Here is a 26,818-nt window from a genome sequence, read left to right as displayed (position 1 = left end):
TTTAACTCCGACGCAAAGAGATTTCAAAACTATGGTTTTAAAGATTTAAATAGTCTCAGTCAACTCAATACGATAAGACACTTGACACTTTGACTTGGCCTTGAATATGACTAAAATCGAAATACTAACTCTAAATTGTCAATAAAAGCATGATATTTTAAAATCAATCAATCAGACATTAATTCAACCTAGGATCTATCGCAGTAGTATGAAGGATTGCAACGGTATGAAGGATTGCAACGCATTGCCATACACCGACACAAAAACGCGGATGACGTAGCACGGCGGTTCAGGTTTAGTTAGTAAAAGTCTGACACTACCCATTTCCTCCCCCGAGGGAGTGGGTGTCCATGAGGATTCCCCCGCCTAAACAAAAAAAAAAGGATCTATCGCAGTATACTGCTGGATATAACACCCAGTTCAGCAGACTACCCAGTGCTATTTAGGTACGATAAAGACTTTAAAAAACATAGCTAAGTCTATAACGGGTTAACCAGTCCACAAGTAGGTTGTCGGCAAACACACAACCGACTAAACGCAGTCAATTCAGTTACGCTTCTATTTCCTTTTGCGAATGACCGGTGCGCAAACGTTAACGATTGCGTTTTGTTTTCAGACTCGCCCCGTTTGTTTATAGGTGAGTTTGTTTACGTACAGATTTTGCTATTGTGTTGTGGTCTGCATTTAGTTGCTAATGAAGTAGGTATAATTGTGACTTAAATGTTTTTCTATGGCGCTTCTGATATTCCAACGTTTTTTAACATTCATTTTCTTGTTTGTTTCTTCTTGTCGTTTCGGTTGGATTTTTGCAACTCAATTTTAAAGCACTTCCCGATAAAATGCACGCTGAAATTTTCAGGGTAGTTTCAAATCCTTTGACAATGCAATTTATAACTATAAAAACGACAGGACCGATTATGATAAAATTTGAATGGAGTGACATTTAAAAACGTGGGTATTTCGATTTTTTAAATCTTTCAATTTTACGAATGTAACTTCATGTTATTCCGTGTATTTCCCTATTCGTTTGGATATAAACGGTTTGAAACACAGATGTTCAAGTTTTTGTCGTTTTACGCCCTACGCAGGTACCTCAAAAAACGCAGAAAAATAAAATGTAACAATTTTTTTATGAAATAAGAAAAGCCAAATTAGACAAGCCAGACGTCTAAGAGAAATTAAAAAGATAATGTAAACAAGGCTATGCGTTTAAATTTATGAATGCGTAAATTATGCTGAAGCGGAAAAAGAAATATGTGCTTTTTAATTGAAATGTTACTTTTTTTAAGGCGCCTTAGTAATACGAATGTCTAAAATACCCATATAATGTTTTTCTTTCCATCTGTCAAAAGGCTGTATATCATGAACCGTGATAGTTATACTGTTGAAATTTCAAAGGCGATGAATTTATGTAGCTTTATAACTAGTTAAAAGATCGAGATTAAGCAACGCTTTTATAAATTTACTGGATGTCAAATAAATTTATCCAACCAAAAACATTCAATGTAATAAGAGCCAAGTCTCTCTCTCTACGCAATTCTTCCATCGTAAAAAGTTTTGAGATCTTATAGGAGCCAAGTCCTGTTAAACTTAATTTGTAATAATAAATCAATAATTTGTGACTATATTAGTTTTGTTTACATTACAATAACATTGACTTGGCCATGAGCACAAGTTAAGGTTCTTTTGCTCCTTTCCAAAAAATCCTGTTATTTATATTAGCATTAGCACTAGTATTAACTATTATCATAAGTAATTCTCGTACTAAATAAAGTATATCATATTATTATAAATAAATGTGCCTTAGAAATAAAAATAGCTATATTTGCAAGCCAGCTGTCGTTGGTAAGCGGATAATTTATTACCAGTCTCTACAAATACAGACGCATTTATGCAAAGATCATTTGTTTTTGAAGTTTCGGTACATAGATGCGATAAATTTGAGTCAAATCGACGATAAATTTGATGTCAAATCATGTGGCTATAGCCTGACAATTACTCAAAATCAAGCAGTCTATATTAGCGATCTTGACGTATTTTTATAGGTACAGTAGGTAATGGGTGAAATAAAACAAAGGTCAAAATTGTTCAAATGATAAATTATTTTTAACAAAAACAAAATATTTACATTAATGACTTAACAGTTACTGGTAAAATGGATGTTTTGTAAAATGACGCTGAAAGAGATTCAAAACCAGTTATGAGTTAATGAACCAGATGAAAATTGTTAAAATGGGCAGAGACGATTGCAAGACGCACTTGAACTTCGCTGACTATAAGTTCTTGTCGGACTAAATGTAAAAGTAATATTATGGTTGTGGAAAATAAGCTCCTCTCTGAGACGTCCATACGGCAAAGCCACGCTTTTTCTAATGCGACTGCGTTTAATATTCATAATTATTAGATGTTGTGCAGTCATTGCAAGCGTGCTAGGTTCCTACTGTACCGTAGAGTAAAATAAACTAAGTAAAACATTACTAAAAAGTCACTTGACTTAAATCTAATAATATCAATCTGTTTAGTCCGACAGATAGATTTCCAGCGCTGGCTAAAACGTCACAGTAAAAAAACGTACTGGTAAGTGACGTCACGTTCGATTTTAAATTACATTATCCTCTAACTTTTTTTTGTTGACGAAAAACATAAAAAAATGCAGTTTTCATTATTTTTTGGAAATCTGGCTGACGGAATAAATAGTTCTTTTTTTGTCAAATACCGCGTTGTAGAAGCACCACAGCGCTCTACATTGCGAAGCAGCGTCTTTCTTTATTAACTGAAGTAAATGATAATACCTTAAGCGTTACCGGTAAACTCCCTGGGCAAGTAAAAATTGTCGTGAGAATGATTCATTATTAAATGATGTCACGCGAGTCGACTCGCGATCCCGCCGCGTCTGCTCATAATTAAGGACTCCGGTTGGGTCCGAAACTAGTCGGGCTACCCCGATAAATACGCGTGAGTAAACCGTTACATCATTTAATAAGTAAAAATTGTATATGAAAGGATACGAAGTTTTGATTGATTTAAGATGCAAGCAAAGGTAGGAGATTTTTTTTGTGAACCAAACCCTTTTTATAATGTTATTATTGAGTCAGGAAAAAAGTCAACAGGAGTAGTGCCTGTGCTCGTACTTGTACTTGTGGTTGGGCTTGTACTGTTACTCGTGCTTGCACTTGTGCTTGTGGCTTGGGTTGTGTTGGTACTTGTGCTTGTGGCTTGGGTTGTGTTGGTACTTGTGCTTGTGGCTTGGGTTGTGTTGGTACTTGTGCTCGTGGATGGAGTTGTGCTTGTCGTTGTACTGGTGGTTGTGCTTGTAATTGTGGTTGGGCTTGTGCTTGTGCTTGCATTTGTGATGATACTTGTGCTTGTATTTGTGACTATACTTGAGGATGGACTTGAACTTGTGTGTGTTCTTGCGTTTGTGCTTGTACTTGTGGTTATGCTCGTGTTTGTGCTTGTGTTTGCGTTTGTGCTTGTGTTTGTGCTTGTGTTTGTGGTTGTACTTGTGATGGTATTAGACGTCAAAGTTATATTTAGACTCGTTGCATTATTTTCACTTGCTTTAAAAACTATAGCTGATTCTGTTGTGGTGGCATTTAGGTCGTCTTTTTCATTATCAGCAGGTCTGTAAAAGAATGGGTTATCAATCAAAACGTTACGTTTGATATTAAAATTTTACAAACAATATGTTTTTAGTTTTTCAACTTTATGACAGCGTTTAGTGTTATTTTTATTAGTTTGTTGTATTTTTAATTTCAATGTGTAAATGTCTATCCTGCTTTCTACTTCCATTTTATTTCTTTCTTTCTTTTTTCCGTTTGTATGCATGGATCCTCCGTTTTTACTTAAAAAGGCAACATTGAACTGAACAGATTTAGATGAAACTTGGTACACAGAAAGTTTATAACTAGGATTAACACATAGGATAGGGTTTTTGTCACGATTTTATGTTCCCGTAGGATAACTTTGGATTTGCAGCACGCAGGCCCGCGGGAAAACATAGTAATCGTAGGTAATTATAAATCTTACCCATCGGGGTGATCCTTCCATGATATGTGCTTTTCAATCATATCAAAACCCTTCACACTGGGTGGGCTTTCACATAGTTCACGCCTGTTCAAAATAAATTACTTATAAATAGTATAATATATAATGTTCCACAAATTTCACACAACGCTATCTAGTCTCAAACTAAGGAGAGCTTGTATTATGAGTTCCAACATAATATACATATTTTTCTAAATACAGAAATAATAAATTACAATACTGGGTAGGTAGTGGGTGGAAATCGATCAAACGACCTCCGGTATAGCAGTCACTAACCAAATGGGTTCTCACTTTAAATAAATTTTGGCTTTACCCCTTACTATGAGTTATTCAGTACCTTGCTTTATTCAGTTTAATTTCATCTGAATTTAAAATACAGTCAAGAAATGCACCATTACACTGAGTGCTCGTATACAAATAAGGTCCTATGCATTCCATTTTTTCATCGATTTTGAACACAGATGCAACCCCAAGGAGGACTTCATGGGCTCCTACCCACGTGACAAGAGGTCCCCCATGGTCATTCTGTAAATTATAACAAAAACCATTTAATTAATTTGACTCCGTTAAGTTTTTTTATCGTTTCGATCAAATACAAAGGGTATTTGACGAAAAAAAGGATTGGACTGTTTAGTTCATCGGACGGATCTCCAAAAAATATGGGAATAACTTTTCTTGCATTCACAAACATTTAATATCTCGTGTGACGTCACTTACTAGTACGCATTTTACTAGCAGGTGATGTTTTAGCCCCCACTACAATACGTAAGTGCTTTTTGTGTTACTTAGTTTTAAATTATGTGATAAAATTAAAAAAATACATTCAATATTTTTTGGAAATGTGCCTAAAGGACTAATTATATTTAGTCAAATACCCTATTTTCATCCATCCATTATATTTGAGATCAACATTCATAATTTAAATTGGATTTCACTTAGGAAGGTCATCCAATCTTAGATTTTATCTACAACCTATCCGTCTACTTTACAGTATTATAAATTTAGTTAGTTATTACCTGACAAATACCTTGTCTCCTAGTTGGCATTCTTTGTTTAGAATTGATCACGTTTCTGTATATTCGGTCGATTAATGAGTAATTAGACGTTGCATTCGATTCTACGATGTTTTTGTAAATGTCATTACTTAGCTTGTAACCGTGGTTTACTGTATTATTGACTGTTTTATTGGAGCCGCTTCTTCTAGTGTTATCAATTAATACTATTTCTTGGTCTGCAAGTTCGGCTTCACACTGGAAAGAAGTTTTGAGTCAATTCTGTTCTATTGAAATCGAAACAATTCCTTAGTATCGGTAAAACGGGGTGAATAGAGGTTTTGTTGGGGTTTAGAAACAGCGTTTTTATTAAAATTTGGACTGATTTGACGTTTTACAAGAGAAAATAAAAAGATTTTACGAAAATTCTCAAGCAGTTCATAAAGTAATTGTGTTTAAGCATTTTTATGTAAGAAGATATTCATGAAAACACTATTTACTCACCCCTTGAAACTCTTATTTACCCGTTTTACAATACTTTAAGCCTTTACGACCACCACAAAAATAGGTTATCAATTCGAATGATATTTTTTACTTTCTCTTAATGTCGAAACGTATTTTCATTTGCAGGCATATGTATTGTTTTATAGTAATATATTTATTTCGTTTCAAAAGTGACGTTTGATGGTCAGACGTGTCCCACGGACAGTTATCAATAGGTATGCAATGACTCGTAAAACTAACCGCGGTGAGTGCATGTTATAAATAGTCATAATATGCCAATGTAAGGAATATTGGCATATTATTACACTTATGGCCTTATCATCTACAAAAAAAAACTTTAGTGCGAATCAGGCACCTGCCACCAAGAGTTCCGTTCAAATAACAATAAAGAAAAAGAATACTAATTAATTTACGACGTTTCAATCGTTGTTTAACTTTTATTTTTATTATATCATTATTATCAAAAATACCAACATTATCTTTGAAAGAAAAACCTGTCCAGCTACGGTTCTTTTAAAACAACCTGGTTGGTGACACACAGATGAAAGACAGACAGGGCAGCGTTAATAATAGAGCGGATTTTGGAATGAACTTAAAAAGTATATAAACAACTTACTGACTCAGTCATGGCTTTTAGTTTCGGCGTACGAACATCGCATCCTTGTGCGGTTGGTGCGCTTTCCACAATAGTCTCACCTTCAATATTTATATTTCCCTTTTCAAACGTACAAATCATGTATTTATCGATGACATCTGCCATACCCTTGAAAACTTCGTAATGCTTTTTGCATTCTTGTTTATCTTGTATCAATGTTGGAGCGTAATTCAATTTTTCTTGATTATAATTGTCTGTATCTCCTTGCTATAAAATAGCGACTATTTAACTTAATTCAATTGATCACTCGCCCATGTAGGATTGGGTAGAAGAATAGAACTTAAAAGCAAATGTACCTATTGGTATTTTCTGGAGTTACCAACTCTTATGAAGGAGCGGAATGCTTTATAAATTAATGGGGATTATTTTAGTCCAGAAAACTGTCATAGCATCGCTGATTTTTTTTTTCTTAAACGATAAAGCAGTTTCATAAATTTAATCAATATTTTGTGTCCAAAATTAATATCGTTAAGATATTTTAATCCCAAAAAACACACAAAAAAACATACACTCCAAGGAAATCACGAAGCAAGCAAACAATTACATGAAATCATCCTTAACCGTTTTATAACTACTGTCAACTTTGACTATACACGGTGATTTTTAGTCGTCTTACAAAAGTAGCCCAATTCATGTTTTTTTTTCCTATCCTACTGTGTCCCACTTCTGGGCAAAGGCCTCCCCCAAATCCTTCCACTACTCTCTATTCTGGGCCTCATGGAACCAGCCTGGTTGGTAAGCGTTGAGGTCGTCTCGCCACCGCTTCCTAGGTTGCCCACGACGACGCCGTCCATCCGTTGGCTCCCATAGTGTGGTGACTTTGGCCCAACGATCGCTGTCCATGCGGCTAACGTGACCCGCCCAATCCCATTTTAGCCTGGCAGCCTTTTTGCCTTGTTGCCAATTCATACAGCAACGTAAAATACCCCTAGGCGCGATTATTATTTTTTTTAATCATCAGCTAAGATAATAAGTACGAAGAAAAATTAAACAAGAGAAATCTGAAATATACTTTCTAAAAAACTACGAAAACACTACTATGATGCACATAATATTGAATAAAAATTGCATTTTAAGTTTATTCAAATCTCATAAATACCTATTTTTTTTACCATGAACGTGTTCTAGTCATTGGATACATGAACTGGGCTGCTTTTGTAAGACGACTAAAAAATCACGGTGTATACTTAGAAGACATGCAAAAGCGCAGCATTTTCTAGCAGTTTACAAGTGATTTTTGTCAGTTTAACAATTTATTTAGGCGTTTTTTTTTACATCGATGACTAAATCGTGAGATAAAAGAATTGTATTTATCAGACTCAACACCTTCCGAAGTTAAAAAAAATGTTAATTTAGTGCTATGTATTAATAAAAGTAAGTACAATTGTGACAGGTTTTGAGGAGTTATCGACTATTAAGCACCATAGACAACAGGGCAGGTGGGATATCATAAAAGCATCATACCGATCGCCACTTTGTAAGATGCCCCCATCCAAGGACAACGGCATCAATTCCGGGATCTTGATACTTTTGTTCGTAGTTGATTTTTATTGCCTTAGGAATGTAAGAGCAAACGGTTTCGTAGGACGTATCGGTAAAATCATAAGGTGATTCTACCTTAACCACAGCTATGTCGATAAATGACCATACCTCAAGTTCTTCATATTTTAGTTGATAGTCTGGAAGATTGCTTTATTACTTTTATTTATACTGCTTTTCATTTCAATTCAGCAATGATTTCGTAAAAAAAGAAGTTACCCTTAGGAGTACACAACAGTATTACTTTCTTCTTTTTTTCCTTTGTACACGCATCTTTTAAAATATCTTCATCGGGCACATACTTATTATATCCGGCTATAGCGTACAAATGTTTGACATCTGTGACGCAAGCTGCTGACGTCACTATAAAATCAGGAGAGACTAAAGCACCGCCGCATAGCCATGAATCATAAAATTGTGTCGAAACTGGAGCTTTTAGCAAGTATACCTAAAATGAAATAAAAAAAACAATGGCATTGGCTCAAATGAAAAAAAAAAACATGTACCTGCCGTACATGTTTAAATTTGAGACAAGTAAAATGCTGTCTTTCTCGACAACCTGGTCGTACACACGGTGACCGTACCGTGTGTACGGTCACCGTGTGTACCTCAAACCCGTTCCCTCGCTACCCACTAACAGCTCGCCTCCTCTGTGGATTTGTACGGAACGTCATTCAGATACATATTTACTTTCTACGAGACCTATGGGCTCACCTCTTTAGTCGCAGCACTTCTCTGTAATTAATTGTAGTTCCATAACTGAACTTCACGCAATTTGACAATTTACCTAAGTATGAACACCTAATTAAATAAATTACTTTGACAAATGTTTTAGTGGCGTCTCAGCGTTTATCTTATGACGTGCTCGAGTTGCATGTTTAATCCCGACGCAGGCCAGTATTTGAAATAATCAACCTATATGGAGAGATGCTTTTGCCCAGCAGTGAGTACATACGTAGGCTGGCATTATTTAGCGTATTTTGTTCAGACCGGCTCATAGTGAATTCTTTTTGGTTGAAATTTATGAAAAGGTCTAGAGCAGAATATAATATCATATCATTTCTACGTTATTTTAAAATGTTGAATTTAAAAAACACTATCTTCGAGGACTGCCGATTACTACTTTTTTATAATGAATCATTTTCAGAAATTTTGACAAGACCTAAATATAAAAATAATATATACCCTAAAATTAGATCCACAATTAATAATACATAAGATAATACAAGAACGATATACAAAAACCTTTGTTTTACATTTATGGTTCACTTTGATGGATAATTGATGGAATCGGTAACTTTTTAAATCTTGTAAATAAAGAGGTGTCACTTAAAGAACATGTCATTTTTCGATGCTTCACTTGAAGAAGCGTCTCTTTAAAATTAAAAATAGCGCCATCTAGTATACTGTGACGAAACCATTAGGGACCGTGTCAAGGGACGTTGCGGGCCGATGCGAATCCAAGCTGAACTAGCGAAATTGACGAAATATTTCATGTAGATACTTCCAGATGGCAAAAACGGCTTAATTTAACCGATCCCAATAACACCTACTTGTAAATGTACATACCTACTCACAGGACATTAAAAATAGAAATTCGTTGAATATAACGAGACCAACTACTTATTTGTTATGAAATGTTTGAATTTCAGAAACAACTTACCATGTATTTTTTTTCGTTGGTCACTAATTCACCGTCTTTTATTCTGCGTTGGCATAAAGATACTAAAATTATAATAAAATAGCATGATTGTCTGTCTTCAAGGGATTACAGAAATACTTTATGGGCTCCGTTTTATACTTACTTTGAAAAATAAATGTAAGTAGTACGTGACGTAACATAGCTTCAAACATTTTAACAAATACATGCATTCTCCATTCTGAAATACGAAACTCAATTTCACGGATTGCTGCAAAATAATGAATTCAGATAAAATCTGTTGAAAAAGTTATTTAATCACCAACGTGTTTTACCCTATTTTTGCGTGCAATTCGGCATTTCCTAAAGCTTATTTTCAATGCGTTCATTTGGCCATTCCTATAGAGACGAAATAATTATAATCACGGGATATAATATGTATATCATTACTTGATGAAGCTCTTTGCAATATAGAGAAGAAATGACCATGCTTAATTTTTGAGAGCTCGCGTTTTTAGACTCCAATATCTGTTTTTCTAATCACTATTGATTTTCAATTCAATTTGGAATGATAAGTCAGGTTACTAGCCGAGAAATAATGTCAATCTGAGACATTTTAAGATTCTGGTTAGTTTTGTGCTAACCCTTAGATTTATTTGACCTCTGTTTATCACAAATATCTTAGAATGGCTTAACTATAACTGCACAAGTTGGTTGATCATGGGTTAAGCTATGCTTGATTCGGTCGCCGGTTGGTCCGTGGGTCATCAAGTCCATGTTTTTTTGGTGTTCCAGCTAATATTTATAGACCGTTGACAGTCGTTATAGTTGGTCAGAAGCCAGAAAATCTGACAACCAGCATGACTCCCTTAGTTATACTGGTGCATTGGCTTATCATTTTATTTAATTGCTCTATGGTATCTGCTTGGCATAATTTGAATTTTTGGAATATTTTAGTCTGGATTATGTAACTACTGTAGACTATAGTCCTCTAATTATTTTTAGAGGACTAATGTTGTAAATAAGAGGTGTCTAAATTCCAAAAAATATTATTAATATCTTAAATAGCTTCTCTGAGTGATTAGAACTTTTAATATGTTGACTGTCTCATCATTATTATTTAAATGAGCTGCTCAGATTCAACAAGTTTCATCGAGTGCAATCCAATTACTAGAGTATTTGTAGGATTAAAATAATATTTCAATATTCCTTTTAAGGCTCTTTGTCAAATAATTGAAGCTCCCTTAAATGGTTAGTTTTACTTTAAGAATCACATAGTTGTTGACCAAACAAAATAATAATATCATTTGGAAATATATCATGATATTAAAAGTGTCAAAATGGCAAATAATAACTTATTTATTTATTAAATATAAAGAAAATATTGACTCCAACTGCATGATCCCACCCCGATTCAAGTATGAAGTGGGCGCTGAGGTCGAACAACAAATTTTTCGTTCGGAGAAAATTGTTCTATTTGTTGAGCAGGTTCAGCTCTATATCTATCATTATTTGAAAAATGTTCGACTTGAAATCTGCCTGCATCATGTCCTCTATAAGGATTCTGGCCTTGGCTCGAAGGTCCATATTTTTGTGGTCCATACATTTCTGGTCCGTACTTCTCCGGTCCGTACTTTTCTGATTCATACTTTTCTGGCACGTACTTTTCTGGGCCGTACTTTTCTGATTCGTGATTTTCCTGTCCGTACTTTTCCGGTCCGTACTTCTCCGGTCCGTACTTTTCGGGACCATATTTTTCTGGTCCGTACTTTTCTGGTCCATACTTTTGTGCTTCATATCTTTCCGGCCCATGTTTTTCTGCTCCGAACTTATCTTGCCTAACACCGTATTTCACGGGTGAAATTTTTTCAACTCCATACTTTTCCTTAGTCTGCTGTAATCCTCCAAATGTTTCGGGTAAATGCCTTTCAATATTTTTAGATCCTCCATAATTATTTCCAGTTTCACGATCTTGCGAATGTCCTTCTGACTTTCCTGGAGGATATTTCAAGCTTGCCGCTTTTCTTTCGTTATCTGCGGGCCTAAACAAAATGTTTAAATTATAGCTTTACTTATTATAACATTATTAATTCATACATTTTATTGTAGCCAAGGACTTTTAGGAATACCGTATTTCAAAAGTAATTAGTGTGATCACCACAAATAAATATATTAAGTAGTTAAGTATTATTTGATAATTAAAAACAAAATCTATTGCATAAAATAAGCAAGCTAATGGCCAAATACAAAACTGTATTTTTGTCAATCATTATGCCATTTATGCATGTACTAGCTGTTGCCTGCAACTTTGTCTGCGTGGTTTTCAAAAACTAAAAAAAAAAAATCAATAATAATGATCGACTTGAGCTTTTTTCAAAATTTATTTCTAATATACTTTCTAGAGTTGCTAAATCCCTGTCTATAACGGATTTTGATTTGCATTTTCATTGAAGTTTTTCTGTACGGTTACAGAAGGATAAAAACGATATCCTATTTCTGTGGCACCGTTGTCTGTCCACCTACTCGTTCATTTGTGTGTCCGTCTATCACCAGCATGACGGGATAGTAGTCGATTTGCCCAAATCTGGCGAATCGATTACTTTCAATTTTGAATATTTTTACGGTACACTATAATTTTTAATGTGCCCAAATAATATTATAACCCAGAAAAAAATAAGTAATACCGCTATAGTATTTGGGGGAATCGACTACTAAGCCGGATGACATGTATCAACCGAAGGAACCGTGAATGTGTCTGTTGCCGCTTTAACCACTTCAAATGGTTGAAAAATAAATGTGTGGAAAACCTTCAAACTTATTTGTTAGGTACCCGAACGACTGCTTTTTTCCTAGCTTATATATAGGTAAATGACCTACCGTTTATGATAGTGAATTTAACCGACAAAATTTTGTTCGTAGATGATACCTCTCTCATTTTCAAAGTTGACAGGATAGCTCTAGACGTCCATAAGGTAAATAACACAATCAATTTAGTATCGGATTGGTTTGCAACGAATAATCGTGAGAATGATTCATTATTAAAGGAAAGGTTTACTCACGCGTGTTCGACTTGCGATCCCGCCGCGTCTGCTCATGATTAAGGACTCCGGTTGGGTCCGAAACTAGTCGGGCTACCCCGATAAATACGCGTGAGTAAACCATTACATCATTTAATAATGAATAATCTACTTCTGAATGATACCAAAACCAAATACCTAAAGCTCTCAATACCAAATGTTCAGTCTTAGTCAGGTTTAAACGTATCGAATTGATCAATGAATCGGTTTTTCTTGGCATAACGTAAGTATGTATTGTAAGTATATCGTTTTTATAGTGTAGGTTGTTAAGGACTTACCCTGAAGGATGATACATCCACGATATATGCCTTTCAACAGTGTCATATCCTCTTTCACTTGGAGGACTGTCACAAAGAGCCATCGTTGCACGTCTATACAAATGAAAAACAGTATAATTAAATTGAAATAAAATAGAGAGTGTACTAGCTTGGACTAGAAAAGAAATTGGAATAAATATGACTGTAAAACCATTTAAAATAAATAAAGTTACATGACTTTATTTCTGTTAATTTAGCTTAAATGGAAAAAGCGTTTATGTATAATGGATGGAAACGTTATTTTGTTTTGGTAAGTCATGTGTTTTTCATCTTATTAGAAACTAGCTGTTTCCCGCGTCTTCGTCCACGTGGTTAGTATTTTCCCCGTTTTTTCCACATTTTCCATTGTATCTTCGCTCCTATTAGTCGAAGCGTGATGTTATATAGCTTATAGCCTCCCGTGATAAATGGTCTATTATAGTAGTTCCTGAGATTAGCGCGTTCAAACAAACAAACGAACTAACTCTTCAGCTTTATATATTAGTATAGATAATAGTATAGATTTCACTTGGCAACGATAGCTGAATTCTTCATACCTTACTTTGCTTCTTAATTACAAAAGACGAAAAACGCTGGCATTTCACTTCCGAACTAACCTTAAACTGGGATTATCTGCACTCGGTAATTCTTTATTGGTCAACACGCAATCTAAAAAGGCTCCATTGCATTGAGTGCTGGTATATAAAAATGGGCCAATACAGTGATTTTCCTCAGATACTTTGAATACAGAAGCTATGCCAATAAGAACTTCGTGAGATCCCACCCAAGTTACTAACGGTCCACCATGGTCATTCTGCAATATAGAAGAAAGATGTTAAAACAGTCTCTAATTACAGTTTTATGTAGCTTAAGATAAATTCATGTTTTGAACTTAACGTTAAGGCGTTAGTTTCGACTGTCATACATTGAATATACCCAGGCATAGTGATTGACAGGGTATAATTTAACTCTACCAACAAATTTTATTGTAGGACACTGTGTTAACTAGTAGAACGTAGAAGGTTTTTGATCTTGTGTATGAAGGCTTGCAACGCATTGCCATACACCGACACAGAAACGCGGATGACGTAGCACGGCGGTTCGGATTTAGTCAGTAAGAGTCTGACACTAACCATTTCCTCCCCCGAGGTAGTGGGTGGCAATGAGGATTCCAACTCATTATTAGAAAAAAAGCCTTTCGATCTTGAATAGCGAACGCTTCATGATAAACACGGTACCTAGTTAGAATTTAAATCTAACATCAGGGGTAATTATTGTAGAAAAAGTTGTATTGACACAATGTTTCTATAAAATGAATAAATCATTCTAGTTGTAAACACCTGACAAATACCGGCTCTTCTAGCAAAATCTGAGATATTTCTGCCGACGATTTTTGTTTTGTTTACAGGAGTTGTGATTCGAGTTGTGGTACTTTGAGTTCGGTTGCTTGTTTTTCTTTTGTTGCTTGACCTGGTCTGGTTTTTTGATTTGGTTTGGTTGGTCGAATTGGTTTGGTTTTTTAATTTGGTTTCGTTGGCTTTAATACCTCTTCGTGTATTGTCCATCAAGATTTCGTCTCTTCCACCTTCACCTTCTTCGCACTATAACGAAAAAACTTTTGTTAAAATTAAAAGCGACGTGTGTGTGTGCTATGCGTTACAAAGTGATTTATACCAATCCTTATTAATCAAGTTATACAAAAATAGCTTAGCAACATCGATATACCATGTTTTTAGATAGATTCGTTAGTATGGATTGAGACACTTAAATTTGAAGGGTCTATCAGAGTAATTGTGTATAGTTGTTAAACGGAATCGCTACGTTAAAGAAAGAAAAATACCTATATCTTAAAAATCTTTCCAAATAAGTGAGAATATTTCGCATCAAGATGTTTTAGTTTCCTCAAGTGTCTCTAAAATATATTCTTTTCTACAACGAAATACGCATCAAAGGTTGAAAAGAAACGATCATGCATATTTACAACCTAGCGCCGGTAAGTCCAAATTAATTACTTACGTTGTGTCTTCCAATAGAAAGGAATATCTAAATAACATACTCGTGCTTGGGTTGTATTACGGCTGATTTCCAGAACTAATATAACACTGAACACTTACAGATATACCTTCAAAGCCCATTAGTTTCTGTTGATCTGTAGTACACCCGTCAGCTGTAGGTGGACTTTTTAAAATCGTTTCGCCTGCGTCATTAATATTCCCCTGAGCTAACGTACAAATCATGTACTGGTCTATTACTTCAGTCATATTAGGGTACACCTCGTATTGTTTTTTGCACGTTTCTTTATCTTCTATTAACGTTGAAGCGTAATGCAACATTTCTTGATTATAATTGGTATTGTCATCTGGCTAAAATATGAATTTAATTTTGCGTCAACGTTAATGAAATAAATAGATTTTGGCTAAAGCTTTTGTTTTAACACTTGTTTCAGTTTCAAAAAAGCATGAAACCGAAATAATATAAATAAAAAAAGGATTAGGATTTAACTATTAAAAAAATGTAGACCCCAAACCAAAAAAAAATACAATAACTGCTCTTCTTTGATTTCCTTCTGCCATTCTCTGACATCTGTTCGGTTTTGTCTCATACCTTTTTTGAAATGTAGAGCACATAAAAAGATCAGTTAATGTAAGCACATGTTTATCAATTAAATATAAATTTCGTTTACCGTCCTCCATCTCATCATGTGACCCCATCCAAGCACCATTGCATCTGTGCCAGGCTCCTGATACTTATTCTCATAGTTGATGGGTATGGTAGTTGGTATGTAAGAGCATTGCACTTGATAAGTAGCGTCATTAAAATCGTAAGGCGACTCAACCTTTACCAATGCAATATCTATGTACGACCATTTTTCAAGTTGATCGTACTTCAATTCGTAAGCTAAAGACGAAATATTGTTATTTCAAAAACCATTTCCATAAGCATACAAAAATTCAGTGAACAGTGAAACTATACTTTCAACAACGCGCTCCGGTGCATATATTATACATCCGTATTGTTCTACATCAAGCGCGATACTGTCCGTCTACCCAAAGAAATACAAACTAATAAGAACGTCATTTAAAAAGATTTCTGTTTATCAGTTGATATTTAAAACCCTGCAATTGGTGCTTTCAAAGTACTCACCTACAGGTGTACATGTATAAATTACTTTTTTCTTCTTTTCTTTTGTACATGGATCTGTTTCAATGTTTGCATCAGTTACATACTTTCTGTACCCTGCAATAGCGTACAAAAATTCTACGTCTTCAACACATGCGGCTGAAGTTATTATAAACTCTCGACTAACAATAGCCCCCCCACATAACCAAGTGTCGTAATTTCTTGGTGATATACTAGCTTTTACCAAATATACCTGAAAATATTAATTAATTTATTCTTGAAAACCTATTTGACTAAATCCATTCTCGACAGGGAGGTGGATTTGCCTAGTGAACTTATAATATATATCGTTTTAGGTGTTGTTGATGCTAACACGAAGAATACTATTTAATTAAAAAGGTATGCCCTCAAAATTGTTTTTCCTTAGAAACTGTTCACTTTGCATTTCACCATTCCCCTGCCCTTATCCCAATTATTTTATTTGGGGTCGGCGCAACATGTCATCTTCTTCCATACCTTTATATTGACCGTCATCTCACAAGAAACTCTCTTTACAGCCATATCGTCTTTCACACAATCCATTCATCGTATCCTTGGTCGTCCTCTTAGACTATATCCATCTACATCCATACTCAACACCTTCTTTACCACATGATTTTCATTCCTCCGCATAACATGCCCATACCATGACATCCGGTTACCACGTAGTTTCTCTGTACACAATATGTTAACAAAGAAATAGTAATCTTTCTTACCACGTATCGCTTGTCTACAGTTACCTCTTCACCATCTGTAATTCTTCTATCACAGTTTGACACTGAAATAAATAACTTAATAATAATAAGTCTATTAGACCTTTACTACTTATAGACAACACAGATGCAGATAAAATTTAACCTGCACGGCGTTCATAAATCTATTTGAACGATCTTTGATCATTTTTAAATTAAATTGCATTTTTTTAAATTAGAAAATACAATGGGGAAATTTACTCATAAATATAGATACACAATAGATAAAATAGAAAAAGTTAAGTCTAGTCCAATCTCAGTGGGGTTGTAAATTTTCTTCACAAAGTAGATGTGCACCTTAATGTTACCCTTTAACTTCATAGATATCACTACACATCTGTATAATGACACTTCTCATCTTTGAATAAAAGAATTCATAATACTATGTAAATTATTGTATTTCAACTTAAAATTCTTTAAGTAATGTAAGCACTGAGAGATCATCTACTATATTGTCGAGATGACGCAACAAACTGCAATAATCGGCATCTTGACAAAATGAGGCAGATTGCTGTGATCATACCGCCTCTTATCGAAGGACTGTTGCAGTGGGCAAAACGAGAGGTCTAAGACCAGGCGTCGTTGTTTTCACGATTGCAACTCTTTGCAGGAGTCAACAAGAAGCATTTGCAGGACTCCCGGTGTCACATGAGTTACCTTCCTACGTCATGCAATCTAGTCAAGTTTTACAGAACAATAGAAAATGCTAGATGTCCGAAAAATCGAATAATCTAGAAAATTACGTACCACGAATAATCAATAAAAATAACACAAGTACTGGCCTTATCGCAAACATTTCAAAACATGTCCTTGATTTGTTTCAAAGTAAATATCTGAAAACATTACAATTAGACGGTTTGTAGCAGAATAATGAAAAAACCACACGCTTGATGTATTTCAATTATTATTTTTGCACTTCGATGAATCATTTTTGAGTATAGCCTTGGTAATTGGTTTGTAAAATGAAGTTTGAATCGGGTAGATCATATTCTAGCTCGGTTTTAGTCACAGTAACAAATTTTAGATCTATTATATATTTAGTCGTCTATATGCATCACATCGTGCCAGGAATAATTTAGTGAATCGAACTAGCCGCTTAGCACCTTTTAAAGTAAGACTGGCGCTGATATCGAAAGGGACGGCGCAATACACGGGGATAAGTAGGTGTATTATAGTAAATATTATACATTCGAAACAATCGGCTTACTTTTGATAACTACCTAGCCGACGCACTAACTTAAAAAAACAGCCCAAACCGACCAAATAAACGTCTAACTAAATGTCTAATATCTGCGATCTGCTTACTTTTCCGAAGTTTTTATAAACTCCCTTTTTGTTCGTTTATTTGTCGCTCCGGTTGGACTTTTGCAACTCAATTTTGAGACACTGCCCGATAAGTTAGCAGGCTGGAATTTTCAGGATAGCTTCAAATCCGATGACAATGCAATTTACAACTATAGAAACAGCTGGAGGTAAAATTTGAATGGAGTGACATTAAAAAAACCTGGGTTTATTAAATCTATTAATCTTTCATGTTATGGCTTACGTGTCGACCAAGGGAACTACCACCTCTCGTAGAAGACAGACGCCGCTATTGGCGTTGGAGAGCGCTGTCACTCTTGGACAACTACAATAATATAACGCGTCAAATGGGATTCGACTACTATTAGTATAACAGTCACGTTAGTACCTATATTTAGAAAAACTCAGTTTATCCAAATCAAAACGGCAAAGTTCAAAGAACTATCCAGATTTTTAAAATATTGCTTCAAAGTAATAAAACTCGGACGTATTAAGCAAGAAAAATACAATATGAATAGTTGATATTTATTCAATTTGTTATATTTTTTAAATAATGCTGGTATTAAATAAATGATGATATGCTACGCAATGATTCATCAGATTTTTTTAACGCCATAAAGGACGGAGTGGACGCCGAAGTACCTTCTCGTTCTCTGCGGGCCTGTAAAACATCATCATCATCATCATCATCAGCCCATATTCGTCCACAGCTGGACATAGGCCTCCCCAATTGCACGCCATCGAGATCTATCTTCGGCTGCTCACATTCAGCTCCTGCTGTAAAACATACTAAATAATAGTGGGGTAACTTAAATTACATTAAAGTACTTGATTTTCTTTAAAAACTTCGTCACCAAAAATTGCAGGAGTTAAGTGGTTAAGAGGCAAGATGAACCAATAGATGACTTTAGTATACAAAGGTTTTACAAGCCTTGTTAAGTTCAATCGTCTTAAAATGTTCATTTAACTGTTTATTTTTTTTGTAAATGAAAGTCAGATTTTTGTGGATCGTAAAAATGCTTGTCCTACGCTAGGATCGAACATCACTTGTCAATCCGTACATTCAATAGATTTCTTAAGCTTTAGTAATTAATTTTGGTGTAACAGTCTTGAATCTACTTCTTTGGTTAATTTAACGCGGCCTTTTCGGCTACGTATAACTGCAAACAATTTCAAGGTCAACCATTCAAGGAATCAATTATATATTATATTTTACATGCTGATACATGTTGGCAATCGCTACAATCTCCACAACTACCAGGACCCATCATACTATAATAACGCAATACAGCAAAAGTTTGGCTTGTTAGTTCGCTGAGGGTTGATAATTTCAGATTTAAATATTTGGAATCCAGATTTTCTTACGACGTTTTCTCAGTTGTTTCTTAAAAATAATTAAGAGAGTACACATAACTTTGAAGACGTTATATTCATCCTGCGCTTCCGTTTTGATCGAACCTTCATCCCATGCTTCCAAAACCGCAAGTCCACCTCGACTCACAATCGAATTGTTTTGACTTAACTACTGTGTATATAAGATAATAAAAAATTCAAACCCAGATGGATGGTTGGCCCAGGAAATATGTTTATCGACTGTATCAAAACCTTTTTCGCTGGGAGGTCCTGAGCATAACGTTCTCCTGGTAAAAAGCAAAAATGGTTAGAATGAGTCTAGTTGCCTTGAAAGAAATATACTTGTTTCATTTTTTTTTTTTTTATTATTTATTTACAAAGAACGGCACATAATACCACTTACAATTTGCTTAGCACATGCCTTGTCAGTTATAGAGACAGAGGTCTGCCTCATATATACAGGAAATTATAATGTTTTTTCGAAGATGATATCCTCGAAGGAATTGTATCCTTGTGTCGCGAAGGGTTTCACTGACATTCAATTAACATGGCCCAAATACAAATACTCGTGGATCAGACAAAATTATCCTACGTGGGGATCGAACCCGCGATAGGTGTCACTCAGTGGGTTTGGCGTGATGACCTCGACCACTTGGCTACCCGTGCATTTAAAATAAATGTAAATCTGCTCTAGTCTCCAAAGGTACATAATAATGTAGGCCTAATGCCGAATAGCCACATATTTTTAAATATGAGTACACTACTGTAGCATTATCATCATTGCTGATTGTTGCGAAGACAAAAAATATTCAAAACTAGAATTTAACACAAAAGTTGAATTAAACTATGTTTCTCACACGAACTTGCTTAAAAAAATATAAGAAAAACACCTTTCCAAGTCCGATGCTTGTGGATTTACTGACATGCTTAGAATACAGTCTATGAATGCTCCGTTGCTCTGAGTACTTGTGTACAAATAGGGACCGGTGCATTGTGAATTTGACGACACTTGGAATACAGAAGCAACGCCAATGAGAACTTCCCGGGTTCCTACCCAAGTGATTAATGGTCCGCCATGGTCATTCTAAAAATATACATTTCATGAAACATTGTATATCGATTGCAGGGTGTAGGGTTATGGCATGTAAGGGGAGTCCATTCGAGCATCGTACTTTGGTCTGTTAAAACTGTGTCTTAATACGCGACTGTCATAGAAAATAAATAGAAATTTATAAAATAAAGTAGCGCAGACTGTCGCTGTTTTAAACGGAAGACGTTTGATTATGCCGTCTTATCATCACTCATCTCACAATCTTATATTAAATCAAATTTTCTTATCCTCCACAAGGTTTTTTGAACATAAACAAATCACTTTTTCTCTTTTACTTTGTCGGCGTTACTAGTTTTGGTGGTTAGTGGCGTTTGTACAACAAATCCAGGGGTATATGCCAACGCCACTGTGTTTATAATAATACGGTTCGGAGGTTTACATTCCGGTTCCATATCAAAATAAATACTTACTTGACAAATTCCGTTTCTTCTTAAATTATCAGACGTAGAATTTATAAGTGGATCGGTAGATTTAAAATCTTTTCGTATTTTTCGGCTAGGAACCACATTTCTTAGTACCACGTCTTCTTTACACTACAAGCCGATTATAATTATTTACAAGTATTTGGCAAAAGCAAAAATTTAACAATAGGTATGTGGGAATAAAAACAAGTAAATTTCAATGATCGAACAACAATCCGACAATGGAAACATAATATTAAAACTATATTTTAATTGCCATTACATTCGTGATCAATCGACGTTTATTCAATAATTAAATATTATATTTCATTTCCAACGCAACGACATTTTGAATTTACTTTCAATTCCTTAAATTTGACAAAACTGAAATAATTGAAGTGTTTAGCCAACAGTGACCAAAATTGAGTAGTCTAAAAATATGGTATCTAATTGCAATAGCTATGTGAACAATAAATCACAGCAATTCAAGAAAAATTATGCAAATTAGTCAAAAAAGGTAAAAGAACATGAAAAAAACTTTCGCTCACGTGAATATAGGACAAACATATTAAAACAGTAGCGTAAACGAAACATGATGGAGTAAAAAAAAATGTAGTTTTTAGGGCCCTAAACTCATTAGAATGTAGAAATTTTCACCTGATTAAAATGTAGAAATAAGCATAAAATGCAAAAAGTCTAGACTTCATGGGAAAGTAGATAAGCAATAATTATGGAAATAAGCTATAACCGCATAAGTGATTCGATCACAGGTTAAGCTATGCTTGACGCGGTTGGTCCTTAGATGGGTGACCATCTTTGTCATAACGAGTTCCTCCGTGTTTCGGAAGGCACGTTAAATTGTGGGTCCCGGCTGTTATTCCTACATCTTTGACAGTCGTTACAGATAGTCAGAAGCTGAAAAAAGTCTGACAGCCAGTCTAACCAAGGGGTATCGTGTTGCCCAGGTAACTGGGTTGAGGAGGTCAGATAGGCAGTCGCTCCTTGTAAAACACTGGTACTTAGCTGAAACCGGTTGGACTGGTAGCCGACCCCAACATAGTTGGGAAAAGGCTAGGCCGATGATGATATGGAAAAAAGCAAAACTATAGAGCTTGCGTTGATCAGTACTATTAAAGTTTAAATCAACAGTAAGTTGCTCGGTAATAATCTAGTTTTTGACTGCACTGCACTGGATAGCCAAGGCTAGCACAGCTTGCGGTCACCACACCGACACACAGAGCGCAACGTGTTGCAAATTCGATCCCCGCGAAGGACCATCATTTGTGTCATCTACGAATGCTTGTCCCGAGTCTGGGTGTCTTAGTGCATGTGAATTTAATGTTTGTGAAAGGAAAAAAAACCCCGAGTTGCACTTCGGGAGTGTCGGCAGAAGTGAAACCTTCAATATTAACGTTGTTTATTTTGTATATTTTGGAATTGTTATGGGATTATTTTATACGAATTGCTTTTATTTTCATTATGAAAGTTCTATCATTTATGTGGTTGAATTCAGAATTTATTTAAATTGCTATCGATGCAGTATTGTTCTGAATAAGTTTTCATCTTTCGCTTTTTCGATCAGCATCACGTGACCCTGACGCGAGTTTACATGTTTTTACCCATACAAAAAAGTGCGCAGAAAAAGAAATAAGTTTTCATTTCAAAAATAAATTTTGTTATATATGAGTTACGGAAAATGAAAGGCATTATTAGTCATAGCTTTGAGGTTCTACTTACAGGCATTCCTACAAGCCCCATGGCTCTTTGCGCCGGTGTCAGACATATAGAAGCAGTCTTCATGTATGGCTCTCCATTCTCCTGAATGTTTCCTTTACCGAGAGAGCAAATCATATACTTATCTATAACTTCAGACATATTTTTGAAGTGACTGTAATAACGCTTACATACTTCCTTGTCTTCTAGAAGTATTGAAGCATAATGAAGTTCTTGTTGGTTGTAGTTTATTTCATCGCCTGGCTGTAATTAAAAGGCGAAGCAGTAATTACGCAGAACTCCAGGTGCAGATTAAGTTTGGATGCGGGTTCCTGCTTCCCGTTTCATTACTATTTATCTCAAATGTATTGATAAGTGAGGCGATATTTGAAATGGCTCCGGATCATGATCAAATATGTTTTATCTATACTAATCTATATCTATACTTCTATATAAAGCTGAAGAGTTTGTTTGTTTATTTGTTTTAACGCGCTAATCTCAGGAACTACTGGTTCAAATTGAAAAATTCTTTTTGTGTTGAATAGACTATTTATCGAGCAAGGTTTTAAGCTATAAACCACCACGCTGCAACTAAAAGGAGCGAAGATGCAATGGAAAATGTGGACAAAACAGGGCAGGTATAAATCATAACTTATATCTTCTAAACACGCGGACGAAGTCGCGAGCAACAGCTAGTTTATATATCTATATAAAGAGGGTGTCCCAAAAGTCAAGGTCAAGCCGGAATCAAGCAATCGGGCAAGTCATGACAGATATGTTGGTCGTTGGAGTCGTGTACTATTGAAGATACAAGTATTTAAAAAAAAGCTAAAAAATTGGCACCATGTGACGATCTTTCAAGTCCTCTACTATTGAACTTGTACGAAAGCCGGCTTCACTACGATTAAAAAAAAAATCATCGATTAATGAATAACAATTACTTAGTAAGTGTCATACCATTTTGGAATTCAGACTAAATGCACCATCTTCTGATGTAACTTGCCAAAATAGAGTAATACACCTTTTTTACCATGCAGTCAGTTAAACTCAATGTAATGTAATTATTTTGCAGTCAATGTTTAACAAAAATCTGACTTTTAATTCAAAACGAAGAAAGCTATGCTCTAACTTTTAACTGTAAGTTACAGAAGGGTTATTCACGGTCGCATACAGAAAAAAAAACCGAAGAAAAGTTAATGTTCGTAGCTACAGGACTTGAAAGATCGTCACAGGGTGTCAATTTTTAAGTTTTTTTTTTAAATCCTTGTAACTTCTATAGTACACGACTCCAATTGTTTTTTTATATTTTTCTCGTTTGCTCGTTTCCGGCATGACCTTGACTTTTGGAACAACCTGTATATTTAATATATATTGTTTTAGTATTTATCCCATTGCCAAGACTGTAGCAAAATTTACCGTGCATGTGATTGAGATGATTTTGTCTGTACTAAAACAGGGATTTCAAAAAAGTCAACTGAATAGACAGAGTGTTGATGTTGTGGTAGGTCTCTGATCTGCTCACATACCTACATGCTATATGAATAAGTTAATCCGTAGCCGAATGGTGAAAACATTATAAAATACACTTACCTTGCGCCATATTGATGAATGGCCCCATCCCAAGGCTATTGCATCAGTTCCAGGGATTTGGTACTTTGCCTCATAATTAATGAGTATTGGAGCTGGTATGTAGGAGCATAGAACTTCAAATGAACTGTCATTAAAGTCATAAGGTGATTCGACTTCAGCCAGGGCTATGTCTATGTCTGACCATGCTTCCAATTTTGTTTCCACAAACGTATAGGCTATAAAGAAGTGATAGTGAAGTAAATTGTTAGTGTGTCAGTAAACACATGCTTAAACAGATTGATTGGAATAACAATTATAAAAAAATATCTATATTTTTACTCCGAATTTACAATCCGTTACGTTACTTTTGCAAAACAATTTTTGCTCCTAAACATGTTGTGGTTTGTTGACGAATAAGGATTCAGACATCTTACCTGAATTAGCTTAAATCTTAGCTGAATGCGGTTAGACTGGAAGCCGACCCCAACATAGTTGGGTAAAGGCTAGGATGATGATGATATACAACAACAAATTCCTTTTTTACTTACATTTGGGCGTGCTGGTATATACAACTTTCTTCTTTTTTTTTGTAGTACACGGATCCGTATTGATCTGCTCATCGGAAACATATTTTCTGTACCCCGCTATAGCGTACAGGTGCTGCACATCCCGAACACACGCCGCTGAGGTTATGATGAAACGTTCGCTGACTAAAGCCCCACCACACAGCCAAGAGTCGTAGTTTTTCGGCGAAATTGGTGCCCTTATTAAGTAAACCTATAATACAAGGGATTTTAGAATATTAGTGTCTTAGTCACCTTGCGGTTTTTTGAATGGGCTTTGTATGCCCAAAGTAGCAGGTTCGAACATAAAATTAACAAATAACCAAGAAAATATTGAAATGGACCGGCCTGCATTAAATTGTTTTACGAAACAAACTTAATATTAACATTGTTTTCTCTTAATCAGAGCTAGCTTTCATACTTCTTACCATGTAACGTTTGTCTGTATTAACAATGTCGCCACCTGTGATTCTTCGAGTACAGTTACACACTAAAACACAAAATATGTTTTAAGGAGATGTAATGCGGGGTTTCGGCTTAAAGTTTTTACGAAAGCCTTTGAAATATGACTTTAACATTATTTATTTAAAATGGGGGAAACGGGAACCACCGCTTTCTGTAAATTTGGACAGAGTCGCGGGCTGCTATTAATTTATGATGACTGCGACCCAGACTAGTTCCATTGAACTCTATTCATAACTGAGTGATATATATTTGCTACCACTGTGGGTAGAGGCACATTCCACGGACTTCGCTCAGATATAAGTATTACAGTGCCCTGTAAATGATCAAATTTTCTTGACCAACATGTCTGTCAAATTACACGATTTCATCAAACAAAAGCTTAAACGATCAAACAAATTTGTAACTTTCTGCCACGATTAATTCAGATAACGCATTTTTGGCATTGAGTGTGCATCAAGATATGAAAAAGAAGACGATAGAGTCGAGAATGGTTGAAATCGAGAGATAAATATACTAATGCGGCACGATAAACAGATATGAAATGCAACGATTTTCATGAAACACGACAAACACGTAAAATTTGACAAACAATTTGATCATCTCCAGGACACTTTAGTTCCGGAAAAGCTAAAATACCGCCGCTTACATCTAAACGGGTTTTAGTACCACGTACCCCCACGTCAATACGGCATATATATAACAGTCAAAAACTCACAGGCTTTGTCTGCTGTGGACCAATTAAGAGAGTAACTTTATACAGTCATGTCCACAACAAATAAACTCACCGATGCATGCGGTTAAGCATTCTACGGCAGGACACTTGAACAGCAAACAAATAAAAGGTGAGGACAAAAACCTTACAAGAAAAAAATTGTATAAGTATGCACTACATAACATGCACACTTTTGGAATTTTGTTTAAATTTAATTTGTATCGGATTTCGACGTTAACTTTTAATATTTTAATGAGTTTCCCCGAATTTTGGCTGCCTTATATTGCTGCCCTATTGAACAAAAAAGTAGTTCGGAACGTACGTACGTACGTACGTACGTACGTAACCAAAATTTGAGGGTCTAATTTTATCAAGAAGTGACCTCATGAGTAACTAAGTGATATATAACGTAAAAATGATTAAGTTCACAAAAAACCATTACAAACTTACAGTGTAAATACAATAAAACCAACACATGGTCTAACTTAATTGTTAACATTATATCGTCGCGTTGTTTTCTATTCAAAATGAACCGACCGAGAAAAACGATTTTCCGGTATATAAAAGCAAGTAATTCTATTAATTCTTCCGGCATACTGTAGTCAGCTTACAATTAATTTCTTTAACAATATTTTTAGTATTTTCTCCGGTTTCCGATGGCATTCAAGTCGAATTTAATTACCCTACGTTTAATTGTAGTAGCTATTCATATTTTGAAATGTAAGTTCAAGGTTCAAAGTTGGCAATAATAAAAAGTGTCAGAAATATAGTTTTTAATTTCATAAAAAAATATGTCTGATATATTTGAATAGTTTTGCAATTAATGCTGACATTTTTTTTTACTGTAACGTTATTACTATACGTAATGTGAACCATCACCTTGGTATCAATGATTGTGTTGTTAAATATGTCTTGACTACACGGAATTAGCTCACTAATTCGGCATTTTCTTTTGTTTTCTTTATCTTT

General features: G+C 35.1%; 3 protein-coding genes across 4 annotated transcripts; all 3 read right to left on the bottom strand.

The window, feature by feature from the left end:
• Nucleotides 1–10,372: 10,372 nt before the first annotated feature.
• LOC113495035 (putative eggshell protein) lies at nucleotides 10,373–13,826 on the bottom strand. 2 transcript variants are annotated; one of them, XM_026873603.1, is made up of 3 exons: nucleotides 13,367–13,826; nucleotides 12,732–12,824; nucleotides 10,373–11,418 (listed from the first exon to the last, which is right to left on the bottom strand). In XM_026873603.1, exons 2-3 carry the CDS (start codon nucleotides 12,812–12,814, stop codon nucleotides 10,791–10,793), a joined length of 711 nt encoding a protein of 236 aa, XP_026729404.1. In that variant the 5' UTR covers nucleotides 12,815–12,824; nucleotides 13,367–13,826; the 3' UTR covers nucleotides 10,373–10,790. The 2 variants fall into 2 exon arrangements, with proteins under 2 accessions (XP_026729404.1, XP_026729402.1); XM_026873601.1 differs by lacking the exon at nucleotides 13,367–13,826 and having other exon boundaries at nucleotides 12,732–13,089.
• Nucleotides 13,827–13,884: 58 nt separating this feature from the next.
• LOC113495491 lies at nucleotides 13,885–15,212 on the bottom strand. Its single transcript, XM_026874274.1, has 2 exons — nucleotides 14,864–15,212; nucleotides 13,885–14,350 (listed from the first exon to the last, which is right to left on the bottom strand). The coding sequence occupies exons 1-2, from the start codon at nucleotides 15,080–15,082 to the stop codon at nucleotides 14,021–14,023; spliced, it is 549 nt and encodes a 182-aa protein (XP_026730075.1). The 5' UTR covers nucleotides 15,083–15,212; the 3' UTR covers nucleotides 13,885–14,020.
• Nucleotides 15,213–22,386: 7,174 nt separating this feature from the next.
• Nucleotides 22,387–25,124, bottom strand: LOC113495031 (coagulation factor IX-like). The gene is made up of 4 exons (XM_026873596.1): nucleotides 25,101–25,124; nucleotides 24,658–24,886; nucleotides 24,131–24,345; nucleotides 22,387–22,804 (listed from the first exon to the last, which is right to left on the bottom strand). The coding sequence occupies exons 1-4, from the start codon at nucleotides 25,101–25,103 to the stop codon at nucleotides 22,541–22,543; spliced, it is 711 nt and encodes a 236-aa protein (XP_026729397.1). The 5' UTR covers nucleotides 25,104–25,124; the 3' UTR covers nucleotides 22,387–22,540.
• Between the last annotated feature and the right edge of the window lie 1,694 nt (nucleotides 25,125–26,818).

Source organism: Trichoplusia ni, chromosome 6, assembly GCF_003590095.1.
Source record: "Trichoplusia ni isolate ovarian cell line Hi5 chromosome 6, tn1, whole genome shotgun sequence".
In the NCBI taxonomy this organism is placed as follows: domain Eukaryota; kingdom Metazoa; phylum Arthropoda; class Insecta; order Lepidoptera; family Noctuidae; genus Trichoplusia; species Trichoplusia ni.
Note: the sequence above shows the minus strand (reverse complement) of the source record. Positions and strands in the feature narration are given on the sequence as shown.

Excerpts from the sequence above, each read along its gene's own strand:
- LOC113495031 (XM_026873596.1), bottom strand. Across the intron at positions 24,346-24,657 it reads ATATACCAGCACGCCCAAAT|CCTATACGTTTGTGGAAACA; the intron begins GTAAGTAAAAAA and ends ACTTCTTTATAG. Across the intron at positions 22,805-24,130 it reads ATTCATCAATATGGCGCAAG|CCAGGCGATGAAATAAACTA; the intron begins GTAAGTGTATTT and ends TTTTAATTACAG.
- LOC113495035 (XM_026873603.1), bottom strand. The coding sequence starts at position 12,814 with ATGGCTCTTTGTGACAGTCCTCCAAGTGAAAGAGGATATGACACTGTT. Across the intron at positions 11,419-12,731 it reads TGGATGTATCATCCTTCAGG|GCCCGCAGATAACGAAAGAA; the intron begins GTAAGTCCTTAA and ends CATTTTGTTTAG.
- LOC113495491 (XM_026874274.1), bottom strand. The coding sequence starts at position 15,082 with ATGTTGCATTACGCTTCAACGTTAATAGAAGATAAAGAAACGTGCAAA. Across the intron at positions 14,351-14,863 it reads TGGGCTTTGAAGGTATATCT|TGCGAAGAAGGTGAAGGTGG; the intron begins GTAAGTGTTCAG and ends TTTTCGTTATAG.